The sequence below is a fragment of the Triticum urartu genome, chromosome 3A, assembly GCF_056163025.1.
Source record: "Triticum urartu cultivar PI428250 chromosome 3A, HENAU_Tu73, whole genome shotgun sequence".
Lineage (NCBI taxonomy): Eukaryota > Viridiplantae > Streptophyta > Magnoliopsida > Poales > Poaceae > Triticum > Triticum urartu.
The window spans coordinates 19,935,457-19,949,304 of NC_141875.1; the positions used below are offsets into that span (position 1 = coordinate 19,935,457).

Genomic DNA, 13,848 nt, shown 5'->3' on the forward strand with positions numbered 1-13,848 from the left:
TAGTAGCTCGAAAATTTGTCATTTCCATCAGAATGGACCCTCATCTTTTCTGATTGAATTAAGCCAGCAAACAAAAAACAAATTTGGGTCAGCATTATTACGGGCTATTAGTAAAACAGTAACAAAGATTCTATATGAATAAATACAATAAATAAATAAATAAAATTAGGAAATAGTACTCATGAATACTTATGAATTTGCCCGCATGTCTATCAACATAAACACATCTAATGTTTTTTGACTTCTTGCATTGTTCCTTTAGTTCTGTAACTGCACTTGCTCACATGCAACTCCTGTACGGAAGCTGGCAGACCATTTTCTGGCAATGATAGAATGCCTGGACAAGCCTTGATCGATAATCTCTTGACAGAGGAAAGAAGATGCAGCTCCTTAGGCAGCGATAGGAGATCTAGCTTCAAGCGAAACCTCCTAAGAGCATCTCCAACAGCCGTACAAAAATTTTCTACCCAATAAAAATTATAGCGCGTCACTGTAGCACTTTTAATGCGCCGAGACCAACATTGCTTTAGACTAGCCACAATGGGTAGTAACATAGACTAGTAACATGCATATATTACTTGTCTATGTTACTACCTCTACAGTGGGGAGTAACATACGTGTGGTAACATGCAACACTTTATTTATTAGGCTATAGACTCATCTTGCCTTGATATGTGTGATGTTACTCATACTAGTAGTAACTAGCTATGTTACCATTTTTCTTTCTTTCTTCATGTATTGCTTGTCACATTATCTATTTTATCTAGATATGTCTGATGTTACTATCTATGTTACTCCCACTGTGGGTAGTCTTAGCAGACGCACAAAAACGCGCGCCCAAAAAAGTACGTAGTGCAAATTGTGAAGCACATGCAATCGGGAGCCCAAAATATGCTGCACGCGATAGTGTTTTTCAGCGCGTGCCCAAAACTTTTTAGCGCCCGCAATATTTTACAGCATCTGTTGGAGCTGTTCGGCGCCTAAAAAAATAATTTTTTAGCGCGCAGAGCTCTTTTTGGGCGCCTGTTGGAATGCTCTAAACATAGCAAAGTTAACAAAGGGCATCTCAATGTATTCATTCCTGTGAGAAATCTCTTTGTCTGTCCAGCAAAGAAAAATTCTGTCCACATTTGTAGGGTAAGTTAATAGCTCTAGAAAACATTCTTTGATATGTTTTACAAAGACGGTACTAGTAGAAGAGAAAGCCTTGCAGCATAAATTGGAATCCAAATTAATGTCCATAATCACTTGACCCAACTAGTAAGTAGGCTTGCATATCCACTCCTCAAACCAAATGAGTTTAAGCACATCTTTTTCTTTAATATCTATACACTTGCATTTGCAGAGGCTGGGGTAAACCCCCTTTTTGAAAGAAAAAAATCTATACACTTGCAAACCTACAACCCAACAAGGCCATGAAAGGTTATTGTGTAATAGTTTTCTTCATCCAGCAGCATAATAGGTGTCCGATTTATCAGCAACAATACATCCAGTTTACATACCTTTGGCCTATGGGCATATTGGCTATGGTCGGTGAGCAGAGTCAACACGAAACACACTCGAGGAAGGACACAGTAGGATTTTTGCGACGTGTTCAACCAACGTCATTTTTGCTTTCTTCCGTTTATACACGAATAACAACTGGCTGCCAATGATCCGTTGATCGCGCCATCCCACGGACTAATTGTGGCCAGGAAAAAAACTAATAAACAGAAAAAGGTAAAACCCTAGACCTATTCTGCCGCTGCGTGAACACAGCGTGCCTCTGGCCATTATTGAGAATATTCAGAGTAAGGAAAACAACCTGACATGTTCAGGCATATAAAATGATTTACAACAACAATAGACAGATAAGTGTCTACTCCAGTCTCCCCTTCCTTATCACCTTCTCTACTGCTTGAGGTAGTCGGACAAGGCACACTGAACGTAAGTCGATTCAAGACCGAGCATCTTTTCCGCAGAACACTGCCAAACCGCTTCCAATGTTCCCTCTCTGATGTTAATGGCAAGCAGGGGCGGAGCCAGGCTGGCCGCGTGCCGCGGGCCGCCTTCAAGCATTTCTCCTGGATTTGGGCCTCACGTATTAGGTAGCAGTACATTCACCAAAGGAGTTGGGCCTCACGCCCCGGGCCCAGGCCCTGGGGGCCTGGGGCCTGTCTCCGCCCCTGATGGCAAGCATCCATGCAACCGGGAGGGCGGATGTCCAGTCGAGCCATGATGTAGACAACATCATCGCCACACAAGCTCATGATGGGCCCTCCATGAACCACCTTGTCCCAGCTCAACCTCTTGCCACCCGATACCTTAGGGTAACTTGAACCTGTGACAGGCACGCTATCAGCCTCGACCATGAACTTCTTGTGCCACTTGTTTGAGCAGATACCCCTGTTCCAAGGATGGACCATCCTTGGCCAATGACACCTTTATCATTACGGGTATCGCTACGCAGACAAGATTTCAACTCGACAAAGCTGATCACCCCATTGCTTATAGCAATGTCACAGAACGGCCGTGCGTAGATATTGTCGACTCCCATGCCGAACCGCGACACCCGATTGCAAGGGGTAGGAACAGGCCATTCGAACAAATGCATGACTATATTCTGGTCGAGCACGTTGCATAGAAGAATGCCATGCCAATGATTGACCCAGCCGAGTGTTCCCCTTCCGGCGAAGATCACGCGGGTGCCTTCGTGCCGCATTATTACCTCGTGGTTGTGGTCCTTGGACACCTCGACTGCCGGGGAGAAGGCAGAGAGATGGTGCCCCTGGACCTGCCCTGTAGACAAAGAAATCGTTGTACTCCCCACGTCTGCCCAACTGAGGACCACAGGATCTCCGCCGTAGAGATGGTGCCCCTGGACCTGGCCTGTAGCCATCGGTGAAGGGGACGACGAGAAGGACGAACGCGTCTGCCGAGCTCAGAACCACGGGATCTCCCCCGTAGCAGCTCTCCGCGAGGCCGGGGCAGTGGACGAAGCAGCTAGAGACGCTGGGCGGGTCCGCGAGCTCGAAGGTCACCTTGATGTCGCTCCCTTCGCTGGTAGCGGCGTGGGCGGTGGTCGCGTTGTCACGGTCGCCGATGTGGCACTTGGCATCGGTGAGCACCCACTGGCGACGGCCCGAGCGCCTGGATGCGGCGGCGAGATCTGACATGGCGCTGCGCGAGACGTAATCACGTAAGGCGGGCGATATTGATAGCGGCGATGCGTTTGGTTCGTTACAATTGATGGTATCGTCCGCCGACCCTACGGCTGGTATAGTTTGGGGCGACGTGTACGTGTGGTGAAGTCGACTCCGGTCTGCTTCCTTGTCATGTTTTAGTTGTAATCGGAATAGGTTATTGTAGTGAGTCATGTTCCGAGTCGGGACTCGTACTGCGTCTGCAAGTTCCTCGTTCTCGTGTGTGCGTGATTCAGGTCGACCGAAGTTCTCGTACCCTTCCTTAAGTGTGAAGCTTGTCCGGCGAGTTATGTCTCCAGGATACAGATTTTTGTAAGCACTCTCACCGGCAAGGCGATCTTCCTTAAGGTCATCCATCAGATACCATGTACTTCCTCCTTTCCAAAATATAAGGCACAATTGACTTTTTATGGTCTTTGATACACAACTTTAACCACTAATATATATCAAAGTATATAGATGAAACATGTATAAATGATATCTTAATATTTGTCTTGCAAAACAACTTTTTTTATATTTATGTATATTAATTTTATAGACATATGATACATGATAAACATAGTCAAAGTTGGGCAACAAAAACCAAAAAGGGAAGGAGGGATACATTTTTTTTTGAGGGAAGGCCATCATGGCTAGCTTTACTAAAAATTAAACAGGGATTACATCATCCACAAGGTTTGGAACTAGGCAGCCCGGAGGCTCCCCCATCCAACAACTAGAAATCTTATTACAAAAACCATGATTAGCTAGCACATGCGCCGCTTGATTAGAAGAACGATAACAATGTTTAAATTTGACCTTCCCGATTGACGAAGACACGTCCACACATTCCGCAAAGATCGCCGCCGCAGCATCCCACCATCTTGTCTGTCCAGTACAATAATCAATTACCGTCAAGGAGTCAGACTCAGCTTCCACTCGAGGGAACCTCAGAGAATTTGCAAAGATTAGTCCATCACGCATAGTCATAGCCTCCGTTGTCACCACATCTGCTGCGTAAGGTATAAACCGACATTGTGCCGCCAAAAAATTACCATTACTATCTCTAAGAACAGCTGCAATGGCTCCTGCACCCTCATCCATATGGAAAGAGGCATCCACGTTTAGCTTCACAAACTTGGGTTCCGGCTTGCTCCATTTATGTTCATGTACAACGCGAATTTTTAAGTTGGCTTGATGAAAATTATTTGCAATTGCCAGGACCGAAATAGGCCATCTCGAGGGAGGTGGCGGTGATCCATCATGGGTGAGCTCACGGCGCACCCACCATAAGTACCAAGCCCCAACCGCTATCACCTGCTTTACATCCAAATTAGGCTTTATAGGGATCGGTCTGGAGTCTGCTAGGATCAGGTGTTCGAGTATGATTGAACCAGAGCGATCAATTAACTTCGCTTCTTCAACAATATCCAGTATACCCAGTCGAAGCCACAATTTCTTTGCATGTGTACAGTCAAAAAGCAGATGGCGTACATCTTCTGCGTCCTGGTGACAAATCGGACATGAGCCATTGGTACCCACATGTCTATTAGTGAGTATGGATCTTAGGGGGATAATTCCATGAAGTGCATGCCAGCAAAAAATCTGAATCTTACGTGGAACCTGCAGTTTCCACAGTGTAGGCCATACTTCCAGTAAGTTTGATCCAGCTGGGCGTGCCAATACATTTGCATGCGCCTGAAAAGATTGAATCCATTGTAAGCGGTACGCCGAACGAACTGAAAAAATACCCCTTCGATCTGGGTTCCAGGCAATAAAATCATCAAATGCATTATGATTAATTGGGATTTGCATAATCCTTCTGGCGTCGACAGGATTAAAAATAGAACGGATCAGGGGCTCGTCCCATGCTCCCGTATGAGGGTCAATGAGATCACTGACGACCGAGAGAATAGTTTGACCTCGGTTTGAGATAACCTTCCTATCCGGACTGGCTGGCACCCAAGGATCACTCCATATATTCACATTCTCTCCAGTTCCGATGCGCCATATATATCCCAACTTAAAAGTTTCTAACCCCTTCATAATACTTTGCCATGTAAATGATGCTCCGCTTTTCAGTGTTGCTTGGAGTAAATTTACATTTGGATAATATTTTGCTTTCAAAACTCGAGCACGAAGAGAATCTGGGTTGGTGATAAGTCGCCAACATTGTCTCGAGAGCATTGCCAAATTGAAAGAGTGGAGGTCCCTAAAGCCCATCCCACCTTCATTTTTTGGATAACAAAGTTTCCACCAAGTGTACCAATGCATCCTTTTGTGTTCCTCATCATCCCCCCACCAAAACTGAGCAATCAAATCAGTGATCTCTTTGCAAATCCCTTTAGGTATACTAAAGACTGACATGGCAAAAACTGGGATTGCTTGAGCTACAGATTTAATAAGAATTTCCTTGCCACCAGTGGACAATTGTTTCTCCATCCATCCTCGCAACCTTTCTTTAATTCTTTCACAAAAGTGCCTAAAACAGTCACTTCTATCTGCTCCCACCATCATCGGAAGCCCGAGATACTTGTTAGATAAAGCTTCAGTATCAATGTTTAACTGTTGGCAAATTTCAGTCCTAGATACGACAGGAGTGTTTGGACTGAAAAAGACACTAGATTTCGACAAACTCACCAATTGTCCCGAACTCTGACAGTAGGTCTCTAGAACATGCTGTAAGGAAGCTGCATTTAAAGTATCTGCTGGAAGGAGGGATACATTGTCAGGGCGAAGATCCAGAATCAGCAGCGCCTCACCTTCAATAGGAGCTGCTAGACGACGGCCGCACGCTGGCTGATTACGGCATGTACAGTGGATCCACTCTCGATCTCCGCCTTCACCCGCTCCATGAGAAGATGAAGATCCATGTGGTAGAGACACTAACGGGGAGGGTTATGAACCTTGCGATCACAAGCTCAGATATTGTCAACAATGTCAAGGCAAAGATTTAGCACGAGCACGGCTTTCCCACGAACCAGCAATGCCTCATCTATGGCAACAGACAACTTGATAACAGTGAAGGCAACAGCACCCTAGTGAGCGTCAACATCCGCACCGATGCCACCCTCCTCCTTGTCCTCCACGGCCGGTGTCCGAGTGGGAGGTTGAATATCTACGTGAAAAGGTTACAAGGAAAATTCTATAATCTTGAGGTCAGGAGCATCTATAATGTCAAGGAGAAGATCCGGGATACGGAAGGCATTCACCCGTACCTGCAATGCTCCATATTTAATCTCAAGATAATGAAGGATGGCCGTCCCTTGGCACACTAAAATATCCAGATGTATTTAGTTCCCTATTTTGGGCTCCACCTACGTGGTTGAATATGGTTACTGCACTATGCATGTGGTGTACTCACATGGTCTTCAGACAATACAGGCACGTGCAATCTGGATATTTTGTCATTCTTGTAGACTCTTGTGATTTACTACATGCCACTTAGTAATTGAAATTGTCAATGGGAGTATTGCTCGTTAATGTGTTGTGGGAGTACTTTTAGAAGAACTCCTTGGAAGTTCTCAATATAATTCAAATTGATGGGTTAATTATTTTTAGTATCTTTTTGTATGATGATTACTATGAATTGACCTAACAAACATTCAAACAAGAGATCAAATTAATAATATTTTCCTAATTAAATTTCATCTATAATCTAGTTAATTCCGAGCAAGCATGCAAAAGTTTTGTGATTCTAGTGTTTGGATGGTGAACTTTCTGCTTTGATCACATCTCAAAATGTAACTGATGAAACACTCATTATAAAGAAATAAAGAGGAGGTTTAAATAACACCATGCCCAGCCGCCGCAGGGGACGCCGCCCCCTTGCTTAGCTCCCCCGTCGCAAAGGAAGACCGCCGCCCGGGCGCAGCCGCCGCAGCACCCCGTCGCGACCCTGCCAACCCCCGCAACGGACTCCCCGATCCACAAGCAGGCCACCACCAGAGGTGAGAGAACAAAGTCCCGCCGCCGCCAGCTCTGGCCGGGCTTTGCCCAGAGGAAAACGCCGGCGACAACAAGGGAGGCAGTGGAGGGAGAGGGGTGGGAGGCCGGGGGCGCTGCCGCCACCCGTGTCGCCCAGGGGAGGCAGCGACGCGGGGCCCGGAGGGGATTTTTTTTAATCTTCTCATAATTGTCTCTTCGAAAGTGCAATTTGTAGAACCTTTATTACGTTTGGCCTATCGGCGTATTGGCTAGAGTCAACATGGCAACTCTTGTATGCAACGCATAGATAGTGGCCACATCTATGTTGCATAATCTTTCTCCACATATTTTACTGTAGCAGCTTGAGCAACACTACAACATGGAAACAACTTGAACAAAGAAAATAATATGGACAAGCTATATAAAAGGGCTAAAAATGATGTTAAGGATAAACCACTATATAAAGTATTGCCATGTCTATATAACAGAGGGCGCACAGAAGGTTTTTTTTTTCCTCTGCTATGGACAAGCCAACCTTATCAGTAACTTAGGATTACTTGCCATGCATTTTTTTTCTTCAATGCGATTTCCACAACCGACACCATCTATACTCAGCTCTGGATGATGACTTGGTGACGTCTCCAATAACCTTAGCTTGGGATTCTCAAGGAAACAATCTGGTTTGGTCACCACCTACCCATGTGCACGCAGGGAAAGAATTTAACCTTTGCAACACCTCATCTTTTGCAGTTCTGGTTCCCTTCTAGCCAGATTTGATGGCCTGCAAGCCAACCAACCAAAAATCAATACCTCCAAACGAGAAATCTTTTAGCAGCCTGATGCATGCCTCCCATGAGTATTTACAACGCCACAAAAAGAGGAATCTAGACAGGGTCCTCTTGAAACCACCTTCACTTCCGGACTTTTATCAGAGAGATGTTTCTGCCACCTGGCATGGAACAAACAACAAATCACCACATGGATTTAGTAGCTCGAAAAATTGTAATTTCCGTCAGAATGGACCCTCATCTTTTCTGGTTCCTATGAATGAGTTAAGCCAGCAAAAAAAGGGTCAGCATTATTACTGGCTATTCAGTAAGACAGTAACAAATAAGATTCTACATGTATAAATAAAATAAATAAATAAAATTAGGGAATAATACCTAACATTCAGCCGAAACATCTTGCATATGAATTTGCTGCGTGTCTATCAACATAAACACATACGGTCACTTTGCTTGTAGTCAGACGTATCCTGCACAGATGTGGCATGTCAGGGTGGCTATGCCCACTGTCAATGATTGGGAACAGCTTGAAGGAGGCACGCATGTTTCTATTTTACAGAAACACCCCCCTTTCTGTATTTAATTAAGTAGCAGCCCCTCAATAATACATACACATGTGTGTACAACTTAATCGCAAAGAGAATAATAAAAAAAGATTTGAGGGGATTTGAACTCTAGACATCGTATACACACATGCACTAGCTACATACTCGTGACTGTAAAGAGATGTGCCTTCTTTAATATAGACGCAGATTCTTTTTAGATTCCATTTTTCCCCCACGTTCAGCCAGAAAACCGGTTCCAAAAAATCTCACCTTTTTGGCCAAAAAATTTCAAATGAAATTCAAATTTGAAAAATCGCAAGTTCAATTCATTGTCGTTCTGATATTGTATGCATACGAGAGATATCTATTTGACATGGTTTCTGTCATTTAAATTAAAAAATTCAGGCAATAACATATTTTTCCGGGGACCACAAAAATTTCTGGTAACCAATCTGTTATCAGAAATTCGGTCCGGGAGAAAAAACCTGAATACGAGTAATTTTCATTGCCAAATATAAAATTTATTGTTTATCTTTTAGACAATTATAGGTACTTGGTGTAGTGGTTAGCTCCTGCGGTTTCACACTTGAGGTCGACGAATGGAATCCATCGGGCCCCTTTTTTCCCTGCGGAATTATCCATGCGCCCAAGTTACAAATTTTGTGTTGACGCACTGACAGGTGGGCACTGTGTAGATTAGTCTAGTGACCTGGTTAGGCTAGCCTGTTGTTAGTATCACACTGACTAGTGGCCCCACCCTTAAATTACCAGTTAGACATGTGTGTCTATTTATCTGATTAACCTGGACAAACTTGACATGTTTTTCTTTTTGAGAATAACTTGACGTGCTTTTGTGTGTAATCAAATAGATTTTAGTTGTGCATGTACAACATCAAGCAGCACTGGTGGGATGGATGATTGTTTAATTAACAGGTTGTTGGTTCGAACCCTATCTACCCCATCTTTTTTTCATTATATTTGACGTCTTTTAACGTCATTAAATAAATTACGTAGGGATTTTCTGAAATGAAAAACGGCGTGCTAGGGTCACCCAATGCCTTGCACTCCTAGTCACTGGCAGGTGGGACTCCGTCAGGCTGGCGCGCCATGTGGGCAGGCCATACGGCTAGATACAAGCGAAGTGACCGTATTTGCACGATAACGCAAGTTGGATAACCAGAAATCCGTGTTTTCAATGTTTAGCACCAAACTGAACATTGAGCGCAAGTTCTATGACTCCCGATGATATTACCTCTTTTTTTCTTTTTCTGGGATCGCAATTTTTGGTGCGGCCGGCGAGAAAGTTTGTTTCAACGAACCATTGTTTTTGCTGGAAGCATCAAGCATCTTTGCTGGAACTAGTGATTTCCATAGATGCGAGTACAAAAGCATTTTTTTTCTTTTTTGCTGGGATCGCGATTTTTGGTGCGGCCGGCGAGAAATTTTGTTCAACTAGCCATTTTTTTTGTTGGAACCATATATAGTGGTTTTCGCGAGTTACTTCATCGCCTCCATCAACGTTGCAACCGGGGGGCGCCACCGGTGGAGTGCCGTCACCGGTGAGCAGCGGTGCCGTAGCCGGTGATGGCTACCCACGACTGCAAAGGTCGAGGAGGAAGGGGGGGCTGCTACCGGCAGCTTAAAAAGGCGATCAGCGACGGCGGCTACTGACGATGACGAGGCAAGTCGGTGGGAGGCGACCGGCGAGGAACGACTGTCTGGAAGGTGGGCGGAGCTGTGTGGTGACGAGAGGAAGACAACGAAGAGGGAGGGACGCATGCAGCAGGGGATGAAGTGATTTGTGGATAAGGATCTCATGGCCCAGTTGAACGGAATCGAATGGATAAGGCGCGGCCGGCCGAAATTTTCGAATAGATGATTTTTCATATAAAAAACTTTTTCATCCGAGTTAGTATGCAAAAGTTATGCCCATTTTTACAAATTTCAGAGAGATTTTGCAAATAAAGTCAAAATTCACATTTGCAAATTTTCCCAACAACTAGACCACATATCACATGGGAAATTTATTTTCTTTTATTTTTTTTGACATTTCCATCATTTTCTTTTATTTTTTTAAAAATTGAAAAGGCGATCAGGGGGTGGGTGGGTAGAGTTTGAAAACGGGACCTTTAGTACCGGTTCGTGGCACGAACCGGGACTAAAGGTCTCAACCCCATTAGTCCCGGTTCGTGCCTCAAACCGGGACTAAAGGTCTAATCTTTAGTCCCGGTTTGAGGCACGAACCGGGACCAATGGTTGTGGGCCAGGAGCGAGGCCCATTGGTCCCGGTTCATCCCACCAACCGGGACCAAAAGATCCAGATGAACCGGGACCAATGGCCCACGTGGCCCGGCCGGCCCCCTGGGCTCACGAACCGGGACCAATGCCCCCATTGGTCCCGGTTCTGGACTAAACCGGGACTAATGGGCTGACCCGGCCTGGACCAAAGCCCTGTTTTCTACTAGTGTACTTGTGTAATGATAATAACGCCAAGCCAATAAGAGTCAGGAGTTTTGATATTCATGTTATGTTAATTTCTGGTAACTCATCTCAAGTCATAAAGAAAGATAAGAAGCACATGCAACCCTATCATTGTTGAGGAATAAACTTGTTGTTTCATCCCAATAAAACTCAGTAAGAAGCATATGCTATAAAGTTGCTAATATGTAGGGAAGCTATAAATCATCAAGATTGCGGATATAAGTATTTAGAACTGACTTCTCCGCAAGGTCGCCTTTCCCATCACCTTCTCCGTTGCTTGAGGTAGTCGGACAAGGCACACCGAACATATGTCGGTTCAAGACTGGGCATCTTTTCAGCAGAATACTTCTTGACCGCTTTCAGTGTTCCCTCTCTAATGTTAATGGCAAGCATCCATGCAACCGCGGGGCGGATATCCAGTCTAGCCATGATGTAGACAACATCGTCGTCACACAAGCTAAGAGTGGGCGCACAGTGAACCACCTTATCCCAGCTCAACCTCTTGCCACCTGATAAGCTAGGGTAACTTGAACCTGTGACAGGCATGTCATCAGCCTTGGCAATGAACCTCTTGTGCCACTTCTTTGAGCAAATCTCCCTGTTCCATGTGGTCGCCGTCCAGCATTGGCCAATGACCCCTTTCTCATTGCGGCTATCACTACGCCAAGAAGATTTCAGCTCGACGAACCTGATAAGGCCATTGCTTATAACAACGTCACGAAACGACCGTTCGGAGATATTCTCAACTCCCTTGCCAAACCGCGACACCAGATTGCAAGGGACCGGAACAGGCCATTGGATGAAATGCATGACCGGACGGTGGTCTAACACGTTGCACAAAAGAATGCCATGCCAATGATTGACCCAGCCGAGTGTTCCCCTTCCGGCGAAGATCACGCGGGTGCCTTGGTGCCGCATTATTACCTCGTGATTGTGGTACTTGGTCGTGTGCTCGGCGATGCTGACCACCTGGTTGCGCCACGGCCACCCAGAGATATCGGAGCGATACACATCGAGGCTGGTATAGTAGCTGTTGCAACGCGGGAAGACCACAACGTAGTCTTTGCTATCGAGATCGGCGCCGCCAAGGGGCACAACGCCGGCCAGCATGATGTATTCGGGGCAGCGGCAGTGGGCGGTGCCGCGGAGAAGGCGGAGAGATGGAGCCCCCGGGCCTGCCCTGTAGACAAATAAATCCTTGTGCTCCCTGCACCCGTAGCGGTCGGTGAACGGGACGACGAGAAGGACGAACGCGTCCGCGGAGCTCACAACCACGGGATCTCCGCCGTAGCGGCTCTCCGCCATGTCGGGGCAGTGGACAAAGCAGCGAGAGACGGCCGGCGGGTTCGCGAGCTCGAAGGTCACCTTGATGCCGCGCCCTTGACTCGTGACGCCGTGGGCGGTGGTCGCGTTGTCACGGTCGCCGATGTGGCATTTTGAGTCGGTGAGCACCCATGGGCGACGGGCACAGCGCCTGAGCTGGTCCGACATGGCGGCGGGACGGGGACAGAAGGCGAGCCGGCGGGCAGCAGCGGCGATTGGAATCGATCCCGAATCGGCGATGAGGGTTTTTTTTTTAGTTGCGGCGATGACGGTAGCAAAATATGGGCCGGCTAGACAGCACGACACGGCCCATTTAATTAATTTACAAGAAGAATTATTATTAGGGCGTGTTTTAGTTGTACTCGGGACAGGTTGTTTCAGAGAGTCCAGCTCGGAATCAGACCTACCCACGTTCTCTTATTGCATCAATATAAGCGGCCGATACCCTCATGCTCTCGTGTGTTCCTGATTCAGGAAGATCGCAGGTTTTCATATAGCTTTCCTGAGCCAAACTAGTCCGGCGAATAAAGGATGCAGATTCTCGTGGACACTGTCGCCGGCGAGACGATCTCCCTCAAGGTCGATCCATCAGACACCATCTACATCGTCAAGGCGAAGATCAAGGACAAGCAGCACCTTACCTTCAAGGGGGAGCAGCTGGACGACGGCCGCACGCTGGCCGACTACGGCGTCCGTGACGGATCCACTCTTGGCCTCCATCTCCATCCGCTCCATGAGAAGATGCAAATCCATGTGGTCGAGACACTGACTGGCAGGGCCATGAACCTTGCAGTCACGACCTCAGATACAGTCGACAATGTCAAGGCCAAGATTCACAAGTGGCACGGTTTTCCCAAGGATCAACAGTGCCTCATCTTCGCCAACAGACAGCTCGACGACGACGAAGAAGAAGGCAGGACCCTGGCGGGCCTCAACATCCGCAACGACGCCACCCTCCTCCTCGTCCTACACAGCCGGTGTCCGAGAGGGATGATGAAGATCTACGTCAAGACGCTACGGCAAAATTTCTATAATCTTGAGGTGAGGAGCACAGATACCGTTTATAATGTCAAGGAGAAGATTTGGGCTGCGGAAGGCATTCCCCCGTGCCAGCAGAGCCTCATATTTGACGGCAAGAAAATGAAGGATGACCGTACCTTGGCACACTATAATATCCAGATGTATGAAGTTCTCTATTTTGTGCTCAACCTACGTGGTTGAATATTCATGGCATCATTTTTGCACCATGGGGTGCACTGCCGTGGTCTTCTTCGTACAGTACAGGCTTGTGTGATCTGAATATTTTGTCAATCTTGTAGACTGTCTTGTCATATATTACATGCCACTTAGTAATTGAAGCTGTGCCCTGGCGAGTATTTGCTGAAGCACTCTTTGGAAGTTCCCTATATATAGTAATTTAAATTGTTAGGTTAATGCTTTTCAGTTTCATTTTATGTGCTGGCCACGAAGAACTGGTCTATCACTTGGCATTGTTGATAACCAATAATATATGCCTGTGTGCAGTGACGCGTGTGCATGATGCCAGTTTATTAGACTACGCATTTCGTTGTGGTAGCTGTCTTGATTGCGATCAGCTTAGTCCTTTTCTTTTTTGCGGGTGATTAG

At 46.3% G+C, this 13,848-nt stretch overlaps 3 protein-coding genes and 1 pseudogene across 3 annotated transcripts; 2 read left to right on the forward strand and 2 right to left on the reverse strand.

Moving 5' to 3' along the window:
• Positions 1-2,281: 2,281 nt before the first annotated feature.
• LOC147977967 (uncharacterized) lies at positions 2,282-3,155 on the reverse strand. The gene is made up of 3 exons (XM_087514606.1): positions 2,869-3,155; positions 2,732-2,811; positions 2,282-2,700 (listed from the first exon to the last, which is right to left on the reverse strand). The coding sequence occupies exons 1-3, from the start codon at positions 3,153-3,155 to the stop codon at positions 2,282-2,284; spliced, it is 786 nt and encodes a 261-aa protein (XP_087370732.1).
• Positions 3,156-4,646: 1,491 nt separating this feature from the next.
• On the forward strand, positions 4,647-6,490 carry LOC147977968 (polyubiquitin 11-like; annotated as a pseudogene).
• A 4,670-nt stretch (positions 6,491-11,160) lies between these two features.
• LOC147977969 (uncharacterized) lies at positions 11,161-12,390 on the reverse strand. The gene has a single exon (XM_087514607.1). It carries the CDS (start codon positions 12,388-12,390, stop codon positions 11,161-11,163), a length of 1,230 nt encoding a protein of 409 aa, XP_087370733.1.
• A 363-nt stretch (positions 12,391-12,753) lies between these two features.
• On the forward strand, positions 12,754-13,443 carry LOC125542428 (polyubiquitin 11-like). Its single transcript, XM_048705471.2, has one exon. It carries the CDS (start codon positions 12,754-12,756, stop codon positions 13,441-13,443), a length of 690 nt encoding a protein of 229 aa, XP_048561428.1.
• Positions 13,444-13,848: the final 405 nt, after the last annotated feature.